We start from the raw sequence: 26,901 nt of genomic DNA, 5'->3' as shown, positions 1-26,901 counted from the left end.
AAGAGCTAACCCACAATGTGATGTTGTTTGGGGGTGGGGCATTTGGGAGGTGATTAGGTCATGAGGGCTCTGCCCTAGTGAATGGGATGACATGCTCTTAAAAAAGAGACTGAGAACCCTTAGCCCCTTCCCACATGTTTACAGAGAGAAGATGGCTGTCAATGAAGAAGAGGGCCTCGCCAGACCTGGAATCTGCTGGGGCCTTGATCTTGCACTTTCCAGCCTCTAGAACTGTGAGAAATAAATGTTTGTTGTTTAAAAGGCACTCAGTTTATGGTGTTTTGGTATAGCAGCCTGAACGGACTAAGAAACGGGATATGGAAGAACCTGACTATATTACTGAAAAGGCGGTAAACATCTTCCGGGTGAAACATCGACATTTCAACCAGCAGGGCTCAACTCTTCTACTTCCGTTCTCTAAATGGAATCCTACATGAAAAGACTAATGCAGCTCTCCACCCCCTCAAAAAAATTAGCAACTCCCTCTTCGTTTGAAGACGGCTTGCTCAAATTATTACTGCAATCATAAAATACATTCAAATAGACACTTCTAAAGTTTCTAACATTAGAACTTTCATTTCCTTCTTACAGGGGTGAAGAAATATGCTTAAGGATAGGTGGTTTCTCTGAAAATTAAAAATCCTCATTCAAATCTGAGAGAGGAATCACTCAAATGTGGTCATTTGTTAAGTCACTCACTCAACAAACATTTACTGAGTGCCCCCTATGTGCCAGGTGTAGTACTGGCTCTGAGGTCAGAGATAAAAGTTATTTAGTCCTTATCTTCAAGAACTAAAATCCTCAGCAAAGACAAATTAAATAGAAAATAATAATACAATGTGACGAAGGCTCTAAAAGAATCTAGGAAAGGGACTAGCTCAGATTGCAGGGAAGGGGGCAGAGTATAATCCAGGAGGGTACAAACAAGGACAGGTGAGGGGCCATGGCAGTCAGGAAACTCCAGCAACTCAGTGTGAAGTGGCTGGAGGGAAGGGCGACCGTACACATACTCAGCATACTAATTACTCTACTTCTGTACTGTACATTATAACCTAATTAGGGTAACAGAGCAGAGAATACAAAGAGAAGAAAAGAGCAACAACTCACCATGCTTTCCCCTAGAAATATCCACGTACTGGCACAGTCTGGGATGTGTGATGGTCTTAAGGATTTGAAAGCGCCCTAAAATTTTGATGGAATTTGGCGTAAGAGGAAGCCCGTTGCTTCCACAAACATCATGTGGCAGAGCTGAGGCAAAAAAGGTAAAGGCACCCATTTCGGCATCCTTCAAGGGAAACATTTTTAGAGTCTTAGATGTTCCAAGATAACCTGGAAAAGGAGAGAATTTTATGACACATCAACCAAACATTAAGTCAGTGTTTTCTCACCTTAAACATGATTAATAATATATAACTTGGAGGAAAATGCCAATCTGAACACTTCACGGTAAACAACATCAAAGTTTAAAAATTCCAAGATATGAAAGAGGAAAAACTACCCAATCATAAATCAAAGATTTTCAAAGGCAAGAAAAGGAAAAGATAGAACGTTCCCTCTTCAATGAGCCCTGACAGTTTAAGTTTGGAGGAAGCACGTTATTGCATATTCATATCAATAATGTTCTTCTATTTACCCGAAGCCTGAATAATTCACAGACCATCAAAACTTTCCCTTCTCACAGAGTGAGGGAAGTCAGGAAAGAGGAAATACAGACACCGATCAGAAACTTTAAATAATGAACTGTCCAGGAATCATCAAATAGTTGAGGAAGACTATAGCATAAAGGGCAAAGAATAAAATAAGCAACAACAAAAAAATCTGCCCTGGAGGAAACTGAAATAATTTATGAAGAAAACAACAAAACAAAACCAACTCTAACATATTCAGAAAAATTTGAGAAGATACTACATCCATTACGTAAAACAGGAGGTATGGAAAGACATATTTCATATAAGAGTGAAGAGGAATTGCCAACGTACATACAAGCAGATAAACAACCTCATTAATAGCCAAGGAACGGCTCATTAAAACCACATGAGAATTTATACCTGCCAGATAGTAAAAATGTAAAAATCTGATAACACAATGTTAGGAGGATATGGAGAAATAGAATGTAAATTGGTCCAATCGCTTTGGAAAAGAGTTTGACACGATTTTGCTGTTCCATTCCTGCATAAACTCCCACACATATACACAAGGTGATGCACATAAGAAAGATTAGGGTGGCATTGTTCCTATTATCCCCAAACTGGAAACAACATAAATGTCCAAAGACAGGTAAATGGCTAAATGAATTGTGGTACATTCATCTGATGGAAGAGTATACCCGACGGGAAATGAGCAAAATACAGCAACACCTAACGGCATAGGTGAATCGTAGAAGTATAATGTTGAATAGGAAGAAAAAGTCACACAAAACTTATGCCAATATTCATAACATTCAAACACAAGAAAATCTAAATAAAAAATAATTCAGGAATACTTACATGTGAGGTAAGAATATATTCAAAAAGGAAAGAAATAAAAAAAAAACCCAAACACCTGAGGCCAGGAAAAGCTATGGAAAAGTGAGGGTGAGATTAGGGAAGAACCCATAAGCTTCAAAAACATTGAGTAATTGGTGGGTTTATGGGTATTCATATAATTATGCTCCAAAATTTCCATATTCTATCTATCTATATATGCATGTGCTATATATCATACATATGATAAATTTTTTTTAATTTATATTTTAAAATTAAAAAATTCTTAAAATACAGTGAACTGTTTTTCAACAAAGGCCAAGGAATTCACGTTTAAAATACAGTGAACTGGTTTTCAACAAAGGCCAAGGAATTCAAGAGGGGAAGGACTTTCTTTTTAACAAATGGTGCTGAAACAAGAAGTTATCCCCATGGAAAAAATTAGCCTCAACTCTTACTGTTACATCTACAACAATCTGAGATGCATTCTAGACCTAAATGTAAAGGTTAACACCTCAAGTCTTCTACAAGAATACAGAAGAGAGTATCTCTGCAACCTTAGGATAGGCAAGTATTTCTTAGGCAGGATAAAAAAAGTACTAACCATAAAAGATGAACATGATAAATTGGACTTCATCAAAATTAAAACATCTGCACATCAAAAGACACCTCTGACAAAATGAAAATCCAAAACAAAGATAAGGAATATATTATTTATATCTATATATACATACATATATATTACATCATGTGTACATGACATCTTTATCAAATATACGTATGTGTGTGTACCTATGATAACACATCTGTAAATAAAGAATGCCTGCAACTCAATAATAAAAATAAAAACAAGTCATTGCAAAAATAGGCAAAAGTCTTAAACATATATTTTCACAAAGGAAGGCATACAAATAGACAATAAGGCATGAAAAAGTTCTCAATGTCATTAATCATCAGGGAAATGCAAATTAAAACCACAACAGCACACCATGTCACACCTACCAGAATGGCTAAAATTTGAATGACTGGCAATACCAGTGTTGAGGAAAACGTGGAATTGGAGCTGATACACTGCTGCTGGTAGGAGTGTAAAATGACACAAGAAGTTTGGAAAACTGTTTGGAAAACTGTTCTAACATTAAAAATACCCCAACCTTATAACTCAGAAATTCCACTCTACTAGGTATATATCCAAGAAAAATGAAAATATTTGTCCATAAAAATACTTGCATGAGAATGTTCATGGTATGTCTACTCATAACAGCCAAAAACTGGAAGCAATACAAATGTCACGCAAGTGAATGGATAAACACATTGTGGCTTATTCATCCAATGAAATTCTATTCACCATCAACAAAAAAGGGACAAACGCGCCAAAACATGGATGTATTTCAAAAATGTTATGCTGATGAAAGAAGCAGACCCAGAAGAATTCATATCCTATGACTCCATTTATGTAGTTCTAGAACTACAGTTTTTTTGTCTGTGTGTGTATGTGAGGAAGATTCATCCTGAGATAACATCTGTCACCAGTCTTCCTCTTTCTTTTGATTGAGGAAGATTAGCCCTGAGCTAACATCCATGCCAATCTTCCTCCACTGTGCATGTGGGATGCCTCCGTAGGATGGCTGATGAGTGGAGTAAGTCTGCACCTGGGATCTGAACTGCAAACGTGGGCCTCCCAAAGCAGAGTACACAGAACTTTAACGACCCAGCAGAACTCCAGTCCTCAACTATAGCGATAAAAATGAGAACGTGGTGCCTCAGGCAGGGAGGACGGGACTGGACAGGGAAAACAGGAACATTTTGGATTAGTGCACATGTTCTACATCTTGACTGGGGTGATGGCTGTCACATGGATGTTTACACGTATCAAAACTCATCAAACAGGGTCACTTAAAATCAGTAAATTTTAATATGTGTAAGTTTCATCTCACAATAAATGAAAAATGAAACAAAATTAAGAGAATATGAGAAAAGAATAATTTAAAAATGAGTGCTTGGAAATTAAATATATGATTACCAAATTAGATAGAAGCACTGGAAAATAAAGTTGAAACAATTGCTCAGAATGTGGAGCAAAAACAGAAGAAGATAAAAACATAAGAGAAAAGATAATAGACATAGTGAATCAAAGTAAGAATACAACCACCACTTTATAGGCGTTCCAAAAAAAGAGAACAGAGAAAAATAAAGAATAAATTATGAAAGACAGAATAGGAGAAAACTCCCCACAGCTAAAAGGAAATATGTACCTTTAAATTAAAAAGACTTATAATTTCAAGGAGGTTAAATGAAAAAAGACCCACACTGAGACATTTATCCTAGCTCTTTTGAATGAGTTCATTGCACGGAGAATAAACTCACACCAAGACATATCATCAGAAATTTTCAAAGCATTAAGCATAACTAAAAATTTTAATCATTTCAGAGAGAAAATCAACTGGTTCAGGCTCAACAAATTAAGATCAAACTGGTACTCTCATCTCACGAGCAATGATGGAAGTTAGAAGATGGTGAAGTGTTGAAAGATTTGAAGAAATAATTTTGTTTCTATACCCAGCCAAACTATCAATCATAATAGCAAAACAATTTACAGCCATGCAAACATTAAAAAATAAAATTACAGGGGCTGGCCCGGTGGTGCAGCCATTAAGTGCACACATTCCGCTTCAGCGGCCTGGGGTTCGCCGGTTCGGATCCCGGGTGTGGGACATGGCACCGCTTGGCAAGCCACGCTGTGGTAGGCGTCCACATATGAAGTAGAGGAAGATGGGCACAGATGTTAGCTCAGGGCCAGCCTTCCTCAGCAAACAGAGGAGGACTGGCAGCAGTTAGCTGAGGGCTAATCTTCCCCCAAAATAAAATTGCAATCCACATACCTTTTGTAAGTAAGTTTCCTTAGGATATATTCTACCAAAACAGCGAGAAGAGCAAATAATAGAAGATGTGTGGTTAAGAAACAATGTAACTTACCCAAGTTCAATCAATATAACCCAGGAAGAGAAGATGTACAAAAGGACTAGAACGTTATTTATTCAAATTAAACAGAAAGTGATTGGGTTCCTAGGGGAATGTCTTCAAGCAGAGAAATGGAATGGAGGCTTCTCATACAAAGAACGAGAGGACATAGTGAAGAAAGCACATGCACCTTTTCCCCAAAAGAAAGCAGAAAGTCCTTCACGAAAGTGAGGAGGGTTAAAAAGTACTAAGTATATGGCCCCCCAAATAAAGCACACTTAACTATGGGATAATTTTTCGTCATTACAGAGGAAGAAAGAAGAATCAATTTGACGTCAACATTACAAATCTTCTCCTTAGTGTGGTACAGTGGTCAGGAAATTAAAACACTGGGAAGGAAATGTATTATGGTGTAATTCTTGGCTCTGCACTGAAGTATATTTACAAAGCCATAGTATTATAACATTTTCTTGGTTTTTAGCACATAAACAAAACAAAAACCAATTGTAGTTAAGAAACGTGTTATAAATGCTATTAACCGTGATCACCTGTAAGTAAAGGTCCAGCAAAGGGAAGGGGCAGTGGATGTGGTTTCTCGGGTGGTAAAGGAAAAGGGAGAGTCAATACTTTCCTCATTTTACCAAATAAGAAGCCAAAATATATTTTCAAAAGTGATGTGAAAAAAATAGTTTACATATACTATTTAGAATTACAAAACTAACTAACATGAAAACTAAAAATTGTCATGACCATTCAAAAACTTGGAGAAGACAGGTTGTGGATGGTGTGGGCTTTCTACTGCTAAAAGTCAAAAAAGGCGGCTGGCCCGTGGTCAAGCGGTTAAGTTCACGTGCTCCTTTTGGGAGCTGGGGTTTGGATCCTGGGCGCAGACCTACACACCACTCATCAAGCCATGCTGCGGCAGCATCCCACACAGGAGAACTAGAATGACCTACAACTAGGATATACAACTATGTGCTGGGGCTCTGAAGATAAAGAAGAAAAAAAAGAGGGAGACTGGCAACAGATGCTAGCTCAGGGCCAATTTTCCTTACCAAAAAGTATACCTAAAAAAAATAGTCAAAAAAGAAAAAACAGAATTAGCAGTTTAACTTATTATTCAACATACAGACCTAAAATTAGACAGTTAAAAGTGGTTATCTCTGAAGAACAGGACGGAGGGTGGGAAGGGAGACAGTGAATTGTTGCATTTTATTATGCAATCCCTTTATACTACTTGATTTTCAATTAGATGCCTCTATCCTTTAGACAGCTAAAAATCAAGTAACCAAATAAAGAAAATGCGAATGATTCAAAAAGATAAAATACTAGGTAGCAAAAAACATTTCATCAGTGTCCTGCTTCAACTGTATGAGATGGGTGCACATAAAAGGCGCAAACATAAAAAATACAGACACAGATGTGCTCACTCTTGGTGAGTGGAAGAAAGCTACTGAGAAAAACAGCTGAGGTGAGAGATTAGTGGAGGAAAAATAACAATGTAAACAACTGGGTTTGAAAATTCCTTCACTCAACCAGTATCTTGAAGTTTCTACTTCAAGTCAGGTGTTTTTCCAGCAGCTGGGGCAACGACTATGAGCAAGACACAATGTCTGCCCTCAAAGAACTTGGAGTCGAACTGACTTAGATGGGGGAAAAAAAGGTCAAAAATAGGGCAAAAGACGCTGATTTCATCATGAATAAAACCGTTCACACATTTCTTCAGCGGACGAATAATACTAGTTCATTCCTTTTGTATATTTTCCCTCAAAAAGCTTTCTGTCCCAAATAAAAACAGGGACAAGAACCTTGAAAAGCAGCCACTGACACTTCTAAAGGAACTTCCTTCCACTCGTTCCCTTTCTCCCCCTCCACAAGGGAACGCTACACCTCGACAGCTGGCTAAACCTTGAAAACCAGAAACCAGCCAAAGCTCGAGTTGGCACCTGCGGTGAGCCATGGACAGCCGACGCCACATTCTCTAGCCTCTCCTCTAGGCCCCCTGGGAAGCTCCTTTGCAAGCGCCGCGTACAGTTCCGAGGGCTCAGGGGTGGTGCGCGGGAAGGCGGGCTGGGGACCGCACTTGCAGCAAGCTGCCGCACAGGGCTGCACCTCTCACTGCGGACACGCCGGCCACCGCCGCACCAGCCCCACCCATCACGAAGCAGAAAGCGGGGAACCCCAATACCTGCCTCTGAGTGTGGGGACGCAGGCGGAGGCAAAGGCAACGGGCCGGGGCTCCAGCGCGGTCGCTGCGGCTGCCCCAACTCCTCTGGGCGCCAGGCCCCACACTGCAAGTGCTTCCACAAACGGGGCCGCTCCCGAGCGCCGGAGGCCCTGTGCCGGCGAGCTCAGCCCGCCGCGTTCCTGGTCGGAAGCCGGCGGGGGCGCGAGCCCGGCCCTCTCCGCGTATAGCGCCAGCCCCGCCCCTCAACGCAGCTGAGCCCTTTCCTCTGACCTCACAGACCCGCGACGCAACCCTGAGCAAAGTCCCCGACGTCCGGCGTCTTTCCCCTTGCCTCATCTGGCGACAAAATGTAGCGACTGAAGAAGAGGTGCGGGGGGGAGTTGCCGTTATTGGCTTTATTGGCTGAGGAAGCCCCACAGCGTGGTGTAGCACAGGAAGGTGCGACAGAATTTGTAGTCGAATCTGCGGAGCGCGCTCAGGCGTTTAGCGGGGACACCTCGTGGGGGTCCTTTCTCATCGCCCTCGTGCTCCGGCGCCGTCCCTTCTGCTCCGGGCGGAGGCTGCGCGGCGTCCCTGTCTGCCCCTTAATGTGAGTGTCCGCGGAGGGTCCCGGGGTGGGTGGGCTGCGGTCGAGGAGTCTCCTTCGCTTCCTCGCCTGCGGGAGACAGGGTCTGGCCCGCGGGAGCTGGGGGAAGTTGCTCACCCAAGCACCAGTCGTGGCATGGGGAAGTAGGGACGAGCCCGGGACCTTCAGACGGGGCCCAGGGAAAGGATGCTGCTGGAAAAGATAGATTCACAAACATGTTCACTTTTACATGTGTGTGTGTGTGTGTCAAAGGACTGGGGGCGGGGAGACAGGAATTCATTCATTCCGCGTGTGGTCGTTTCGCGCCCTCTAAGTTCCAGGCACTGTTTTAGGCATTGGGTAAACAGCAGTAACAGAACAGGTAAAAATTCCTGTCTAACTAGTTCACATTTTATTGAGTTAGACACACACTAAATACAATTAAGAAAAACATACCATGTTTTAGGGCGTAGTGAGTGCGGAAGAGAAAAATAATAAAGCAGGGAAGGAGCATATAGGATGAAATTTTAATGAGGCCAGGGAAGGTCTCACTGAAAAGCTGCCTTTCGAGTAAAGAGCTGACAGAATGAGAGAATTAACCGTACAGCTATCTTGGGAACGTGCGGTTAGGCAGAAGGACTAGTCACTGCAAAGGCCGTGAAGCGGAAACGCCTCAATATCGAGGAGGCCTGTGGGTCAGAGTGAAGTGTAGGAAATAAGCCGAAGACAAAATCAGAGAGAGCAGGAGCAGGTCAGGAAGGAGCTTGAGGGCATCTGAGCCATTGGCGGGTTTTGAGCAGTGGAGTGGCATACTCTGACTTCCTTTTAAAAGGATCTCTCTCTGCCATGGAGAATATGTACCACGTTCTGTAGCACTGTAAGAAAGATGTTCTTAGAGTGGGGTAACTTCGCAATTAGATTAGGAAGCAAATGGAGGAAAGGAGTTTGGAAGATAAGAATAGAGATAATGGTAGGAGAAGAGAGAAAAAAGATTAAAATTACTATAGTTTATTAATTCTGATATGCACAGTTTTCTCATATGTACATTTCTGAGATAGTAGTGTATCTTATAATTGTCTTAAAAGCACTAGACTAAGAGGCAGTTGTGATGTAGTTGTCAATGCCCACACTTAAAGCAAACTGGTTATAACTGTTAATAGTGTCATCAGTTCGGTTGAGTTATGTGTACTCTTGGTATATAGCGTTGTTGAGTTTACTGTTCATTTTAAGTATCCTTTAAAAAATGATTTAGCATTAAAATGAAAAATTATTGTGTATGTAGAAATACAGGGAAACAGAAATGTGATATAAGATAAAAACAGGGCTAAATTTAAAAGGGGTCTTTCAAATAATACAGGCTGCAACTAAGTGATAAGAAAGCATTGGGTTAGCTAAATCAGCTGTGGTTTTTTTTAAATGGTACGTAAAGTAACAGAGCATCTTATGATTGGAGCCATTTTACAATTGATGGCATCTTAGATTTGACAAAATACATACTTCGAGTATCTAAGAAGAATATAATTTTTTTCCTAATTGCAATTCTGAAGTAGTGAAATTAGAGTTTTGCAAAGTAGAGAGACATTTCCAAATTTTTGTAGAGTTCCTATACTATGAAGTAAAATTGCAAATCTGTACTTAAAACTTTCATTTCAAAGCAATAGCTTATTTGTTTATACGTCCTAATATTGAGAGCCTGGGACAGGGAGTTTGTTATTTAAAATAAATCCCTAGCAATTTAGAATTAGAGTGGGGAAGACTACTGAGGAGATTGCTTAGGTAAAGGGGAGCCATTTAGAAACGATAAGAATCCCAGAAATAATCTTTTATGTGTGTGATCAATGATTAAGATGTAGTCTCAATTCATGCATTTGGTAAAATCAGTTCCAGCTTTCATGAAGCTTTTAATGATTAGAGTCGTCTTACAATGGCATTTTAGATTTGAGAAAATGTGAACGTTGAAAAGAAAATTATTGTGAAGGGGTAGAACAATTTAGATAATACTGTTCAAAAGCTTTTTGTCGTAAAAAATATGTTCATTTTATTATGTTTCAATTTAGTAAAGGAAAAAGAAAAAAAGTCTTGACTCTCACTATCCAAACACGGTTAATGTACTCGTGTATTGTTCCCTGTCTTTTTTTCTCTATAAATGTTTTCTATTTGTAATTACTGTGCTTGCAGTTAAATATTATATCTATTTTAATCTCATAAGCATTTGTTAAAAAGATTTTAGCACAAACTGAACCAGCATTCCCAGACTGTTTTAGAGAATATTAGTTCCGATAAATGTTAATAGGTGTTCCTTGGTTGGGATTCTGTGGTTAAATACATTGGGAAATGCTTCATAATTATATCCTTTAGAGAAATTACAGCTTGGACGTTAAAAGAGCTAACTCTAGAATCAGACAGACCTAAGTTTCAGTCCTTGTGTACTGACTAGCCACATGACTTGAGGCAAATTAATTCTAATTCAAGTTTTCTTCTCTGTGTAATGGAGATAATTACAGTATTCATAGATGATCTATGTAAAGCATTTAGCCAGTCCATAAATGCTCTACAAATGTTACCTATTATTACCATTATCATCTGTGAGAAACCCTACGCATATTAGCATATTAAAAGCTCAGAAGAGACTAAGGAAACAAAATTTTGAAATTCAGAGGGTACTCAATGTAAAATTGAAAATCACCGTGGAACAGTTGGCACACAATGAAATGAGCACTGAGTTGAATGATAAAAAGATTTGTCTGATCTTTAAGCGGTGTTGCTAAACCGGCTCTGTTGCCCTAAATATAACCATTTAAAAAACTTTCTCCAGTTTACTGTGTTTCCCCCATTTGTCTGAAGTTTAGCGAGTACAAAGAAAATGTTTACTTTGGTCTCTACTATAAACCCAGCACATGGCTCAAAATCAGGGACTATGAGTAAAATTGAGGTCATGAACTTAAGTTATTTATGGGGTCCTGGCAGTAACATAAATGGCAGACAACAGAGAGTGAAGTCTGTGCCTTGTCTAAAGGCATTCACATCCAATTTTTTCTAACACTTAACTCTGGAACACAGGGGCGTCCCTGGTCTGTATGGCGACAGTTTGTAATCCCTAGAAGACACTAGAGATGGGACCAGACTGCGAAGAACGAATGGTTGGGTTGGATCACTGTCGTCCCTCTTTAGTCGCAACATTTTAAGACTTCATGGCCTGGACATGTGTTTTCCACTAACTTTGCTCTTTGTTCCTAACATGTTTTCTCTTTTTCTTTATGTCTCATGTTTTGTTTATTCAGTTATTTAGTTAAAAATAAATCCATTTTTGCTGAATATTTCAAGTGATATACGTTTCTCAGTCCTGGTTTTATTTGCCAGTTTACAGTTTAAAACTAGACCTTAACCTAACCAAGTATTTGTAAACTTATAGCCATGTATATAAATTATACTTGTTTTATAATATGCTTATATAACTAAAAAAATATATATATATATATAGCAAATTAGTGTTCTGTAGTGTTTAAACTTAATGCATAAGAATTACCTGTAGGTTGCATGGTATTTTACATGCTTTTTTGTATTTGAGTGATAGACATTTCACTTGCTCTTCAATAACCCATTATCCCCTTTTATATTGAGGGGGTGATATGTTTTTTATTGAGCATTTTATTGAAAGGAACTTTCATGTAGTTTACTTATAAAAGTGTAAGTAAATTCAAACTAAATTTCATAGCTGATTGTTATCCCTCTCCTGCCAAACTGGAATTATTACCTAGTCTTAACTAGCTGTAATCCTTTTTGTGTTTTCAGTTTGTGATACCAGTTTTTTGGTTTCACAAAAACTGGGATGGCAAGTCTTTTCATTTTATATTTCCTAATCTCTTAGCATCTTTAGATAATGATTTTGAGGATTATTCTGGTTTTCTCTCATTTATGTTTTTTATCGTATCATTCAGAGTTTTACACTGTCCTTTATCAGATTGTTTCCTCTTAGTGGCAGTATTTATGTGTTTAATATATTCAGCTCACTTGTGTTTCTATTTTTTTCTTTTATTTTTTTTGAGGAATATTAGCCCTGAGCTAATATCTGCTGCCAATCCTCTTCTTTTTGCTGAGGAAGACTGGCCCTGAGCTAGCATCCTTGCCCATCTTCCTCTACTTCATATGTGGGACTCCTGCCACAGCATGGCTTGACAAGTGGTGCATAGGTCCGCACCCAGAATCTGAACCGATGAACCCCAGGCCACCAAAGTGGAACATGTAAACTTAACCGCTGCGGCACCAGGCTGGCCCCTTGTGTTTCTGTTTTGAAATGTGGCATTCTTTCTTCCTAAACTTGTGCCTGTGCTTCAATATGTGTTTCAAAAATCACAGTTTGTTTAACTCACTTTTGTCAATGTATTTTACAGGTAGTTAATAGATTTTTCCACACAATGAAGTTATGTATCTCTTTTTCTCTTAGGCTAGGATTTAGATCTCTATTTTGCAAATGATTGTGAGTCTTAGTTTGGAAATGTTCTTTTGTGTGCCCGGGTGTGAGTCTCACGTTGTGCCTTGTCACAGCTTGGCGATGTGTGTGAGACGACTCTGGACCTGTGGGCGAGTTCGTGAAAACTATTTTATGCTTAAGTCTGTCTGTTTCTTATCGGTTAAGATACTAGTTTACAAGGTTTTCTCCTAAAATGTATCACTAATTTCACATTCAGTTTAGTATTTCTCATCAAATTTCTCTTTGCCAGGGAAGTGAAAATTACAAATTATGCCAAATCAAATACTCATTATATTACTCGAGATAGCAGTATTTCACCTATTGAATACATTTGGTCATTACTGACGTTAGACTAAAATAAAATAACATTAAACTAGAAGAGAGCTGTGTAACAAGGATATGAAAGTTCAGAAGGTGGGGCTGCCCCTGTGGCACCGCAGTTAAGTTCACATGCTCTGCTTTGGCGGCCCAGGGTTCGCTGGTTCGGATCCCAGGTGCAGACCTATGCACTACTTGTCTAGCCATGCTGTGGCGTCTCCCACGTATAAAGTAGAGGAAGATGGGCACAGATGTTAGCTCAGGGCCAATCTTCAGCAAAAAGAGGAGGATTGGCAGCGGATGTTAGCTCGGGGCTAATCTTCCTCAGAAAAAGGGTGATAGCTTCATTTTCAACTTTTGTACCTTTTCTTTTTCTTTGTGTTTTTCTAAACCGTTAAATAATAGTCCACATAGAACATGAGCAGTTTACTATGCCTTTTTAATTAATCCCCCATTTATATTTTCTTCATTTACTAGCAACTTTATAGGGTTATTTTTATTACTTATATCATAAATTGTCAACTTTAGCATAAAGTTTTTTGAGGGTTGGTTTTCTTTTTATGAAAAAGGTAAACCTTTCAGAAAGTTCTTTATATAAGATAGATATTGCATTGTCATTTGAAATTTTATAACAATCTTGTATCATTTGTCCATTATTAGCCGATTTTTCCTTTATCAAAAAATTTCACCATTTATTGAGTCTGCATCATTTGTTTAAAATCAGAATTATTTCTGCAATGCTTTTGTCTTTGCTCTACTTTTAATGATAACTTGATCAGGTAATCAGGTAAAAAAGAGAAATTCGTAGTATTGTTAATGATTAGCTCTGTGTTTTGTCAGTGTGACTATTTGTCTTAATATTTAGTAGTTTAAACTTTAACATGATCAATTAATCTCAGAATGTTTGCTTAGATGCATTTTTCTGTACCTTGACAAATGTTTTCCAATTTCTAAGAATTACTATAAAATTAAAATTGTAATTTTCTTTTACAACGGACACAGTATATATACTAACATTATTTCTGAGTAGACATATGATTAGTATTGATGTTTTCCTCATTGTTGATGTTTTTCTTTTAATATTTTTCTTTCCTAATTCACCTGTTCCTCCTTAAAATTATACATAGTTAAATAGACAGTAGAAATATCCCGTATACAAAAGTAACAAACAAAGGAGGAATTCAGCAGTTCTTTACTTGGGGACATAGGTGTAGTGCTCAGTTATAGCTTAGTTAAGGTTATTGTTGTTCTTAGTGTTCTCGTCTTGTGTCATAACATTCTGCAGTATTTTAAAGCTTTCCTTAAAATTTTCCAATCTAAAATGTAGGTAAATAATGTCTTTTCTGCATTTAGGAAAAAAATTGATTTCCTCTTGTAAACAGATTCAGGAATTAGTCTGTTTAACTTTTCTGCCATTTGTTGGGTTTGTTGCTCTATGTTGGAAAAATGTGTTTCTAACATATTCATCTGTTAGAGTAGAAAGTATTTTCCTTTCAGACTCCTTGTTCACGTGTTCTGTACAATAAATTTATTCCATCTACAGGATAATTTGTCCCTTTTATTTTTTTTTCACTTAGGATTCTCTGCCGTTTCATGGCAAAAATGGCAACCAGTGATGCTGTTTTGAAGAGATTGGAACAGAAGGGTGCAGAGGCAGATCACATTATTGAATATCTTAAGCAGCAAGTTGCTCTTCTTAAGGAGAAAGCAGGTAAGAAAATTTATAATATTCTAAGGAGATAGCTAAAATGAATTCATGTATTAACAGAGCAGAAAAAAATGTGTTTACCACATAAATTATTACTTCATCATCTTGATGATAACTTTTAGATTCCTTTAAAATTTTAATTTTGAGTGAAACAATATTTTAGCATTAAGGTAAATTAGAATTGGTATATGGTGAATATATGATACATAGAGAAAACAATGTATTATTTCAAGACTGCTAAAAGAAAATTGTTTAACATAAGTTGGTATAGAATTAGAGATTAAAAATGAGGAAAATTGAGTGAAATCATATGAACTCAAATATCTCTAACCTTGTATGGAAGAGAATGTATACTTTTATATTACTTTCTACTCAGACATTTTCTGAAATGAGTTTTACATTTTTTCGAATACCTAGAAATTGCTATGATATGCACAAAAATATCAGTTCTGAATTTTTGCTTTTAGTGTTTGGGTTGATTTTTGTTCGTTTAAGTATATTTTAGACAAATTGACTCAGTAGTCAAGGTTAATGTCATAATGAAAATTCCAAAATCTTTTACCATCACTAATACAAATAAATGCTTTTCTCTGCTAGATAAGACTCCAAATGGCTTACAAAATCTTACATTTACTCTCCAAAAAATTTCTCCTTTGCCAATTCTTTTTTTTCTTAATTTTAAAATACTATTTTAATTATTTATTTTTATAGTGTTTTGTAAACACTTTTTTATTATTTTTCTTAACATTTTTAAGGAATTTTTCTTTTTTTCTTTTTTTTTTTTTTTGAGGAATATTGGCCCTGAGCTAACTACTGCCAGTCCTCCTCTTTTTGCTGAGGAAGCCTGGCCCTGAGCTAACATCATTCCCATCTTCCTCTACTTTATATGTGGGACACCTACCGCAGCATGGCGTGCCAAGCAGTGCCACCTCTGCACCCGGGATCCGACCCGGCGAACCCCAGGCCACCGAGAAGTGGAACGTGCAAATTTAACCGCTGCGCCACTGGCCTGGCCCCGGAACTTTTCTTATTATTTTACTTAAAATTCTTAATATTTCTTTCCATTAGTAGCATGAAGAGATTAGAGATGATCAAGACTTCTTTGTGATAGCATGTATGTTGTAATCTGAGCTTTTTCTCCTACAGGTGTCCCTTTCTTAGCATCTTGACTAGCATTTCTATTGTGCTAACTAAAAAAAGGAAGCTTTCTACACTTGTTGTATGTTTATTCTTCACCTTTATCATTATTTTTTGGCAGCTTATCCTGGTGGTTCTCAGTGCCATTGCCCTATTTTACAATAAATATTTTGCAAAATCTCTTTTAATATCCTGTGAAGAACATATTTCTTAGATAAAATAATGTACCTATACACATATTTTCAAAACATACATTAACCTTGTATGTAATATAGAGGAGCACTAAAAAGAAAGTAATTTATAAATAGTGTAATAATAAAAATGTGTATTTCAGTAAGTAAGTACTTAGGCAGGACTTACTGCCAGATTTTTGAGGGGTCACATGCTACGTGGTTCACATGCGTGGAATCACCAAGAAGGCAACAGGTCTAATGCCGCTTGGTACAGGTCTTATTTAGTCTGCCTTTGTGTAGGCAACTGAGACACCAGAAGTAGCTTTCAGTCTTGTTTGTGATTTACTCAGGGTGATGGATAATTCTTTAGTAGAGCTCTGAACAAAGCAAAGTATAGTCTGTTCTTGATTTACATGGTACTTGATTTCTAAATTAGAAAATTCAGAGTATAATGAAAATGTTTAAGAATAGTTCTTATATATAAAAATTAGTTAGGATCTAGGCTCAAATAATTGACAGGATTTTCACCCATACAACGTACAACTCTGCAGGATGTGAGACAGTTGCTCGTTGTGCGGGTATATCTAACATATTGCAGAACGTTTGGCATCCCTGGCGCTTGCTCAGTAGATGCCAGGAACAACTCCCGTTATTTGTGACAATCAAAAATACTCCTGCAGATTTTTAAAATCCCACCTAGGAAGCAGTGCCAACCCCACCAAGTCATTTTTTTCCCTTTAGATTTTTGAGTACCCTGTTGCTCGCCTTTAACACACATTTTATCTATCTTGAGCAAATCTTTGAAGTTATTTCACTCATTGAATATTTGAGCAGCTCAATTTCTGAGACATTAGGAATGAAAAATTAGTTAGCAACTTTTACAAGGTGATGACTAAAAAGAAAGAAATGGGAATAGTTTTACAGTTTGGTATCATTATTAGATCTCAGACTTACAAATGGTAATTTAATGTATCTAATACTTGTCTCTATTTCTTACAGTTTATCTGTTACTGAGACTTTGAGCTGGGTTTTTAAGTTGTCACAAGCATCTTTATACAAGCTAGGAAAATGATTCATAAACAAAACCTTTTCTGTTCCATTATTATTTTACAGATTTTCTCCCCCTCCTCCTTTTTTTTGGTGAGGATGATTGGCCCTGAGCTAACACCTGTTGCCAATCTTCCTCTTTTTGCCAGAGCAAGAGTGGCCCTGAGCTAACATCTGTGCCAATCTTCCTCTAGTTTGTATGTGGGGTGCCTCCACACATGGCTTGATGAGCAGTGTGTAGGTCTGCACCCAGGATCTGAACCCATGAACCCTGGGCTTCCAAAGTGGAGCGCGTGAACTTAACCACTATGCCACCAGGCTGGCTCCCTTTTTTTGTCTTTTGAATATCAGGTTGTTTTAGTAAATACTGAACTGATATAAAGGAACTGGCCAAACATTTGGTGACTAGTGTTATCCTAGCTATGTGTATATTGGCTGTGTTCTTTTCAAGTAGTACTTGTGAGAAACCTTTTAGAAAACAGCTGTATCCTAACTTGATTTTCTTGATCCTAGTTTTGCAGGCAACTTTGAGAGAAGAGAAGAAACTTCGAGTGGAAAATGCTAAATTGAAAAAAGAGGTTGAAGAATTGAAACAAGAGCTAATTCAGGCAGAAATTCGAAATGGAGGTGATTAAATATAGAAATGATAGGCTGTTTTGATTTATGATAACTATTGTGTCGTTTATTATTTATGAAGTTAGGTATTTGCTTGCTTTCTCGTCTTGTCCTCACAGCAGCCCTTCTCGTGCATTCGTCCCCTCACAGAAGAGATAACGGAGGCTTCTGGAGTCAAATGATCTTGCCTGAGGTCATGCAAAAAGTGGCAAAGCCAAGCCAGGATTCAAGACTGTGCTTTAATCTCTGTACTATACTTCAGCTTGATCATCACTGTTCCCTATTGAATAGCTATTGAAAATAAGCCATAATAATATATAGTTCACATGCACTGAGTTTTGCCATATGCCAGTGCTTCCCATATATTATATATTTTATCCTTAAAGTTATGTGTATACAGATATTCTTGTTTTATACGTGAGGAAATGGAAGATTAGAGCTATAAAGTAAATTGCCTGAAATCATAATTTTTAGATTATCCAAGTCAGCAGATAATTATCCTTTCAACTGTTATGTTGTAAATAAAATTTAAAATTTTATTGAATTATTTTAAAGATGTCTAGGTAAATTTACATTATTTGAAAACATTAGTAATAATGGTTCTATTACAATTTCAAAGTACCACACAGAAAGGCATTTGGCTGTATTGTAGAAAATCCTTTCTAGGTGGGTTAAGGAGGCCCAAGTGTAGTCAGAGCCTCTCGCTACTTCCTTTTGACTGTTATTCTGCTGTGAATCATGCTGAATGCTTGGCATGAACTCTACCCTTAGTGAGCTTAAGTAAAATAAGGGAAAGTCAATAATGTATGCTTAAAACTATCGAGAAACATTGTTTGTCCATGGAAAATTTGGGGCTTGTCGATGTTTTCCAAGACTAGGAGATTTGGAATACAGGTACCGAATTAAACAGTTAAAATATTAGCAATGTAAAGCTGCTTTTCATTTCTCTTCAGTTCTAGAAGATTGCCCTGAAACATTAAACTTCTAAACTCCAGTCTTATTAATGAAGTGCTAAAACAAATCAATAGTTTGCCTTAAAGTATTGAATTCTGTCTAATGAAACATAAAATAGGGGTAGCTGGAGCTTCCTTTACTAAAGGAGAAGCAGCCCCTGGGGAACTTAGACATACCTCAGAAAAGTGGTCTGGATTGGCTAGAATCTGTGCCGCTTCGGCATCCTTCACAAGATTATGTTTCTCCATGGTCACTAGGCTTATAAGAATGTTTTCAACATTGCTGAAGGAATTTTCTTTGCGTTTTTTAGAAAGTTTTTTTTTGAAATAGAATTATGGACAAGTAATGCTGTCTCTCCATTAGTTCCACTAATATAGAAATGACTATTATTAAAACACCTTCCCAGTTGATTGTTCAGTATGAAAGAAAGCCTGAGTGAAAAGCGTGCTGTTGTGCTAAGTCAGGAGGGTATAGTCTCTGAGACAGACTGCCTGGCTGTACATTCTTCCTCGTCTCCCCACTGTGTGTGATGGCCAGCTTTTTAACTTCTCTGTGGCTCAGGTTGATCACCTGTAATTGGTGGTATGAACAGAATTTACTGCTCAGGGTATTCATGAGATTTACACAAATTAATTCGTGTAAAGCATTTTGAAAAGTACCTGGGACATAATAAGTCCATAAATATTAGCTATTATTGTTGTTATCTGTAATTTTCTCAGTTTAGTTTTTAGTGATTAAACGAGAATCATGCATTTATTTTTTTTTTATTTATATTCTTTTGTTTTTTTTGAGGAAGATTAGCCCTGAGTTGGCATCTGCTGCCAATCCTCCTCTTTTTGCTGAGGAAGCCTGGCCCTGAGCTAACATCCATGCCCATCTTCCTCTACTTTGTATGTGGGACGCCTACCACAGCATGGCTTGCCAAGCGGTGCCATGTCTGCACCCGGGATCCGAACCAGCGAACCCCGGGCTGCCAAAGTAGAACGTGCGCACTTAACCGCTGTGCCACCAGGCCAGCCCCCCATTTATTCTTTTATCGTGATTAAAATATACTTAATTTCTTGTCAGCCTTTTTACAGTCTCAGACAGTAGAGATTTGATAATCGTATACAGTGACATTCTCTTTTGAAAGTTCATATTTGTATCACAGTTCCATAGTTTTCATCTTGTGTGTTGGTTTAATATGACTGACATTATCTATTTCATTTTCTATATCAGTGAAACAGATACCGTGCCCATCTGGTCCTTCATTGCGAGCTGAGTCTCCAGTTTCTGAAAATGTGGTACAGTCTATGCCAATCACAACCATGTCTTCTGGAGCCAAAGAACAGATAAAAGGAGGAGGAGGAGAAGAAAAGAAGGTGAAAGAGAAAATGGAAAAGAAAGGTATTTTTAACCTTTAAGGTTATTTGGCCCCTGACTGGTTTATCAGATGTCAACATTTTTGATAATAATTATGATGTCAAAAAGAAAGTCTAAACTTTTATGAACTAGAATAAAGTTAGGAACAATATGATGTTGGAACATAGAAGCTGGGCTCTAAGGGATGTGTGACGTTGACCAGGTGGACAGGTAAGAGTTGCATTTGAGGTGGAGGGCCCAGCATAACTGAACACACAGAAGGTAGAGATTAAGTGTAGAGGCCCTCACGTAGTTCGGTGTGACTGGATTTTGGTATACATTTGGGGGATAGTTTCGGAGAAGTCACAGGTAGAAAGTTAGCCTAGGACCAGTTGTGAAGATAGGAAAAGGATATTCCAGTCAAAGCAAAGTGTCTGAGGTCAGTCGTGGAAGTGTTAAGGTTTTAGGAACTGGTGAGAGCTGAAGCAGAAAGTACATCCCCATCTGCTTTGGCCTCCAGACTAGGAATCTTACTGCCACCCTTACCCTGTCCCTCCCTCAATTTTCCCATCTAATCGGCTGACAAAGCCTGTGATTCCTACCACCAGAGCATATCTGGGACAGCTGTGTGCCTCCATTGTGTTAGGCACTACCTTAGTTCAGGTTGTCCTGGTCTCTCATCTGATTTAGTGTTAAAGCCTCGTGTTTTCTAGTTTATCCTTACCTTGCTGCTAAAACAATTTATCTAATCATAAATGTGATTCCTTTTTTACCTACTTTCCTTTACTGCTTTCTAGACTTTATTTCCTCAGATATGTCTAAAAAAGTGTTTTTAAAATTCATTGTACATGCCTTATAATACTTACACTCATTTAAAATATTTTGGAAAATATTAAATGGCTGAGAGATTTGTGAACGAATCTAAGCCAACTTAGCATCTGACACTCATCAGTTCCTTTTGGTAAACATTGGTAGCCTCTGTCGGTTAGAAGTAGACAGGGGCTGTACATCCTCTCGTACATAGCTTCACCACTAGGTGGTATGGTTACAGTGAAAGCAAGTCAGACTATTTCTTCCACTTTATAAAATTTATTAAGAAGTAGGTACAAAACAATCGTACAGCCTGTTCTAAGTTTGGTGAAGTTGTACTCAGAGGATGCGTTGTTGTTGTGACTGCAGGATCAGTCAGATTTCTAGTCAAATGAGACAGTGGTCTTCCTCTGTGGGAGTAGGGGACATGAGACCTGCTGGAGCTCTAGGCGTACGACACGTCCATCCAATGGAACTTTCTGGATGGTGGAAATGCTGTATAGCTGGTTATCCAGCACAGCAGCCAATATCCACACATGGCTGTTGAACATTTGAAATGTGTCTAGTGTGACTAAAGAACTGAATTTTTAATTATTTTAAATTTAAATATAAATAGCTGTGTGTGGTGACAGCTACCGTATTTGACAGTGCTGGACTAGAGGGATGTTCCATGGGTGTTTGGCTGCCAGGATTGCCACATGCCAAATTTCTGTGCATGCAAGGGCTGTGGTGCCCATGCAGTCTTTCTAGACTGCCACATGTGAGCGTCACTCATTTGCCAATGAGACGTTTCTAAAATCCCTTATGATGACTCACAAAGTTCTTGGTATAGATTTTAATATTTGCAGTTACCTCTGGAATGTGGATTCCTGATAAAGGTATTTCAAATGCCTAGGAAGTAGATTAAAGTTAAAAATATATATGGATATAGATATATCATACTGTTATACTGCAGTATTTTAAAGTAAATATATAGTGTAGCACTCAAAGATTACTACTATTAAGATTTTTGGTGTATAGTCTTCTAGTAATTTTGTATATATACTTCTTTATTGTTTGGGTTTTCACCATTAAAAAAATCTTTACTAATATGTTACATGGAAAGTGGTATTTTTTTAATTTGCTCATGAGATTAAAAGTTGTGTGTTGTTTTGAACTAGCTCTGCCTCCTCTTTTGTGAACTGCTTTGTATTAATTGTGAATGTCCTTTACACAAAAAGCGTCCTTTCCCACTCCAGGCATTCTGTGCTTCTGTTCTTCTCTGTGCATCTATAATTCTTTGTGTATGTAATGTTTATCATATGATCATTATATACATCTGTCTTCCTTAAAAGCGACTTTCTGTACCTTGATAGCATGGGCCACTCATTACTGTTTCCAGTGCCTTAGATGTCAGGAAATATTTATTCAAAGATTAAACAAAGCTATAGTTGGGAAGGAATGCTTCCAAGCCATATTAGCTTGTTGTACCTTGCAGATCAGAAGATAAGTTTTTATTTTGTTTTAGTTTTTTTCTGCACAAGAAACTAAATGTAAACTTAAGGAATATGAACTCGTTACAGGTTGCATTTTGACTTAATGGCTAAAGTAATCATATGCTAATAGGAATTAGATTATCAGCATTTACATAAAATTAGGATTTTTAAAACATAATGAGAATAAAATGTTCTCTTCTGCTCAAATGGTTGCTGTGGATAAACCTAAAGCCCTAATAAGTCTTCAGGGAAATAAAAGAAATGTAGACATTCATTGTATACCTACTTGTGTGTTTAACTGATGAGAGAAACATTTTATCAGTGAAATTACGTTTGCTTGTAGTTCATTCTTTTGGTTGGCTACTGATTGTGGTGTTCTTTCTAAATAAAGGATTTTTCACTCTCTAAAGAGTCACAATAAAAATTTTAAAGAATGTTCTACAGCCCTGTTTCAGAGGAAGGCAAGCTTTCTCTGTACAGGACCATTTAGTAACTATGTGAAGCTTTGCAGGCCATGCAGTCTATGTCACAGGTACTCAACTCTGCCGTAGTGCAGAAGCATCCGTAGACAGTATGTAAATGAATGGACGTGGTTGTGTTCTAGTAAAACTTTGACAGAAACATGCAGTGGGCTGAATTTGGCCCATGAGCGATAGTTTACCAACCTCTACTCTATGTCTTTAACTAGAGAGATATACAGTTATTCAACAGAGAAATAGCCAAAATAGGGTTGAAGATGTTAGGACTTGAATAATTCTTTCTTTTGTTATTTAAGTGAAGGTAGACATAAACACTGTTTTTTTCTTTTAAGCTCATCAGTATCCGCGCTGTGGAGTTTTTATAGTGTACTTTTGTTTTACTTCTGATGTTTACCCATTCATAAATATTTTTTAGGAGAGAAAAAGGAGAAAAAACAGCAATCAGTAACAGGAAGTGCTGACTCTAAACCAATAGATGTTTCCCGTCTGGATCTTCGAATTGGTTGTATCATCACTGCCAAAAAACACCCTGATGCAGATTCTTTGTATGTAGAAGAAGTAGATGTTGGAGAAACAGCCCCAAGAACAGTTGTCAGTGGCCTGGTGAATCATGTTCCTCTTGAACAGGTACTCTGTACAACTAAAGTTACTTCTACATGCACGTCACCTTTGTTCCCTCTTTCTTGATGTTTTTCCATATATTATCTTATCAGATGACCACACAACATGAGTGCATATTGATTAGTTCACTTGATTAGTTTGAATGGATGAATTTCATCGTAAAAGTACATAAAACTACCACAGCTTTGCATAAGATCTATAAATTAGAATCGAATTCATGAGGATAGGTAAAAAAGGTATATTATTCTCTCTCAATTTTAAAAAATGTTTTTAGTTTGGTATTTTCTATAAAATACAACATATATATTTTTATCATCATTGTGCCATCGTGGAATTTTATTATTCCTTGATTTTTTTAAACCACTATTATATAAACTCAGAAAGCTCAAATCTAAAATCTAAAAGAGAACAAGTTTTATTTCTTTATAACTCAAGAAATATTTTCATACTTAAAGAAAAATGAGGAGAAGGGATCATGGAGTTTGAATTTGCAATTTTTAGTGGTATTCTTTTATTTGTTAAAAATTGGATGGTTTGTATTTTATTGTCACATAGGTATTTAAAAATATATGTTCATATGTATGTACATATATATATTTCCATTGGAAAGAATCAAAAACAGCAATAATTTTTAATTTACTCTTTCAAGACATCTTCTATAGTAATTTGAATCATCTACTATTTCCTCTGCCCTGTGGTGCTTGAGAACATTGCAAAGACCATGGACTTCAATATTAAGATAGTTCTGCTTCTCTGTTTATTGCCAGCTCTGTTGCTTATTGGCTTTGTGAACTTGGACATATTTCTGCATTAATTCATATTTCTAGATGCAAATATTTATCGAGCACCAACAGTGTACCAGGAACTATTCTAGGCAAGGGATACAGCAGTGAATTAAGATAGAACGATTTTTTTTTTTCTTAAAAAAAGTCCTGCCTTTGTGAAGTTCACATTCCTATGGGGGAATCAGAAAATTTTAATATATATTAAATGTATATAGTATATCTTAAATAATGGTAAATATCAAAAGAAAAATAGAGAAATAATCTAGAAAGTGCTGAGTCTAGGATGGTGCTGTCATTTTATATAAAGTGGCCAGAGCTGTAAAGACAGTGACATTTAAGTAAAGGTCTAAGAAAATTAAGAAAACAAGTCGTGTGTCTATCTGATGGAAGAGCCTTTCAGGCAGCCCTGAGTCAGATGTTTGCCTGGGGTGTTCAAAGAAGAGCAGGAGGCATTGTCACTATAGCAGAGTAAATAAGGGGGAAGGTCACGCAAGATAAAATCAGAGATAAGGGTGCCACATGCCATAGGGTCTTATGGATCATTTTAAAGACTGGCTTTTATTCTGAGTGAGATGAAAGCCATTGGAGGAGTTTTGAGTTTGGGAATAACATGGTCTGCCTCACATATTAATAGGATCATCTGGCTGCTCTGTTGAGGGGAGAAAGATGGACTTAAGGAGTTTAGTGAAGAAGCTTCTCTTATCTATGAAAAAAAAGACACACTTGGCACATATGTGTTCTTTTTTTTTGTTTTTAGCATTCATCTTGTATAGGACCAGGACTCCTTCAAACCACTTATGAAGTTAGATTCATAGGACCCCTGGAGAAAAGAACCAACTGATCTTGAGCCAGCTTAAATTGGAAAAACTCCTCTCCACTGGGGCTTATCTTTTTTGTTCTCATAAGTTGCAGACTATTTCTTCTCTTCCAAAAGCTGTCATTCACAGCCATACGCAAAGCTGTTTATATACACATCTGTATCTAACCCATCAAGACAGTACTGAAAAGCATTCTATAAAGCAGAGGCACTTAGGCCCCTAAAATTGCATACTAAATTTTGTAGATTTGTGTATTTTTCTAAGGCAAAGGTCCACAACCATCATCTGATCCTTAAAGCATTGCATCCACCTAACCCTTTGTTTTTCTTACACATACTGCTGTAATGTTTTTTTTTACATTCTCACATATGTGGGATCTTCAAGTTATTTGTTTGAAGGAGAGTCTTATTGATGAAGACTTCCAAAAAGAAGGGGCCTTTTGAATTTGAATCTTAGGCCCATTTGTTTTTTAACCATAGAATGTGGGGATAGGGGCCGGCTCCATGGCTGAGTGGTTAAGTTCGCACGCTCCACTGCGGGGGCCCAGGGTTCGAATCCTGGGCGTGGACATGGCACCGCTTGTTAGGCCACGTTGAGATGGCGTCCCACATCCCACAACTAGAAGGACATGCAACTAAGATATACAACTGTGTACAGGGGGCTTTGGGGAGATAAAGCAGAAAAAAAAAATGTGGGGATAAGTTTGCACATAACATTTATTTATAAAACCGTCTTTTGTCTAGAATGTGTCTTTTTCACACCTGCAGTGATAGTCCTCTTGTATGTTATTTTATTTTAAACCTGTTGAAAGGCTTTAAACAACTGTGTTCCTTATTTTTGCTAGTTATGGAAAAAATTAGGACGCTTCAGGTTTAGAAGGTTAAAGAAATTTCTGTTCACTTCTATAATGAATTGTGGAACTAGCCCTAAATGTTAGTCGTAGTGGCGTAATGCTTGAATTGTTAAATAATCAGTATTTTTTAAATTAGGAAATGAATCTTGCATGGTATTGGAAATGATCAAATGTGTAGGGAACAAAATGTGCATTTATTTTAGTGCTGACGCTAAGCTAAATGTTTTACATACGTTATTATGATAGAATCCTTGTGACTACTATTTAAGTTCAATATCATTTTCCTCATTTTGTGAGGAAACAGGGAGATCAACTTTATACAATCCCATTGCTAGTACATGGCAGCTGAAATTCAAAACCAAGTCCTTTTCACTCAGTCATTTATTTATTTATTCATTTAGTAAATATTTAACTGAAAGCTTTGCCTCTGCTCTTTCAACTATGATGCATTGTTAGTTTGTAGAATTTTTTTTCACGTTCGTATAAGCCTTCACAACAACAATAAAAGATTTTGGACGCACAGAGACAAAGATACATCCATAGAAATAAAACATTTGCTATTTAGCATATTAGATGTACCTTATTGCACTCTAGGTATAATTATTCTAAATCTCTATACATCGTTAACCACCAGTTTGTGTTTCACACAGCTGCAAAATCGGATGGTGATTTTACTTTGTAACCTGAAACCTGCAAGGATGAGGGGAGTACTATCTCAGGCAATGGTGATGTGTGCTAGTTCTCCAGAGAAGGTTGAAATCTTGGCACCTCCTGATGGGTCTGTTCCTGGAGACAGAATTACTTTTGATGCTTTTCCTGGTAAGCATCTCTTGGTCATTATTTGAAATCATTTGGGAATCATTGTTCTCAAAGCGATGCTTGTAATGTTTGAGTTTAAAATCAGTCCTGTGTATGATTCACAAGGCTTTACATTAAATGAACAGTATTGTAGAGATTATTATTATTGAGTTTATTCAGGTTGGCTCAAGATGGCACATTGAGTACAACCGTCTAACCATCCCCCTCACCGAGAATACGCAAATTACATAAAACACCAGAGAGAGATTTCACCCTAGGGAAAACACTAATAATCATACCTATGTAGCAGAAGAGTGCGATA

General features: G+C 37.4%; 2 protein-coding genes across 28 annotated transcripts in view; one reads left to right on the top strand and one right to left on the bottom strand.

The window, feature by feature from the left end:
- TBCK (TBC1 domain containing kinase) overlaps positions 1-7,884 on the bottom strand; it is a 194,044-nt gene extending 186,160 nt beyond the window's left edge. For 7 of the 18 annotated variants that reach the window (XR_011436783.1, XM_070261614.1, XM_070261611.1 and 4 more), the window contains exons 1-2: positions 7,616-7,755; positions 1,108-1,329 (exon numbers count right to left, since the gene is read on the bottom strand). Coding sequence is in view for 6 of the 18 variants with exons in the window: in XM_003364530.5 (XP_003364578.1) it covers positions 1,108-1,300 (193 nt within the window). In the remaining 12 variants the exon portion in view is untranslated. Of the gene's footprint in view, positions 1-1,107; positions 1,330-7,615 lie in introns of all 18 variants that reach the window. The other 11 variants (XR_011436779.1, XM_070261609.1, XM_070261610.1 and 8 more) reach the window with 6 other exon arrangements.
- Positions 7,885-7,889: 5 nt separating this feature from the next.
- AIMP1 (aminoacyl tRNA synthetase complex interacting multifunctional protein 1) overlaps positions 7,890-26,901 on the top strand; it is a 136,891-nt gene continuing 117,879 nt past the window's right edge. For 9 of the 10 annotated variants that reach the window (XR_011430339.1, XR_011430340.1, XR_011430338.1 and 6 more), the window contains exons 1-6: positions 7,890-8,200; positions 14,543-14,676; positions 17,544-17,657; positions 19,818-19,985; positions 23,120-23,331; positions 26,432-26,600. Coding sequence is in view for 2 of the 10 variants with exons in the window: in XM_023627008.2 (XP_023482776.1) it covers positions 8,199-8,200; positions 14,543-14,676; positions 17,544-17,657; positions 19,818-19,985; positions 23,120-23,331; positions 26,432-26,600 (799 nt within the window). In the remaining 8 variants the exon portion in view is untranslated. Of the gene's footprint in view, positions 8,201-14,542; positions 14,677-17,543; positions 17,658-19,817; positions 19,986-23,119; positions 23,332-26,431; positions 26,601-26,901 lie in introns of those variants that run through there. The other variant, NM_001309207.1, reaches the window with a different exon arrangement.

Source organism: Equus caballus, chromosome 2, assembly GCF_041296265.1.
Source record: "Equus caballus isolate H_3958 breed thoroughbred chromosome 2, TB-T2T, whole genome shotgun sequence".
NCBI lineage: Eukaryota > Metazoa > Chordata > Mammalia > Perissodactyla > Equidae > Equus > Equus caballus.
This window is presented reverse-complemented; position numbering and strand designations above follow the sequence as displayed.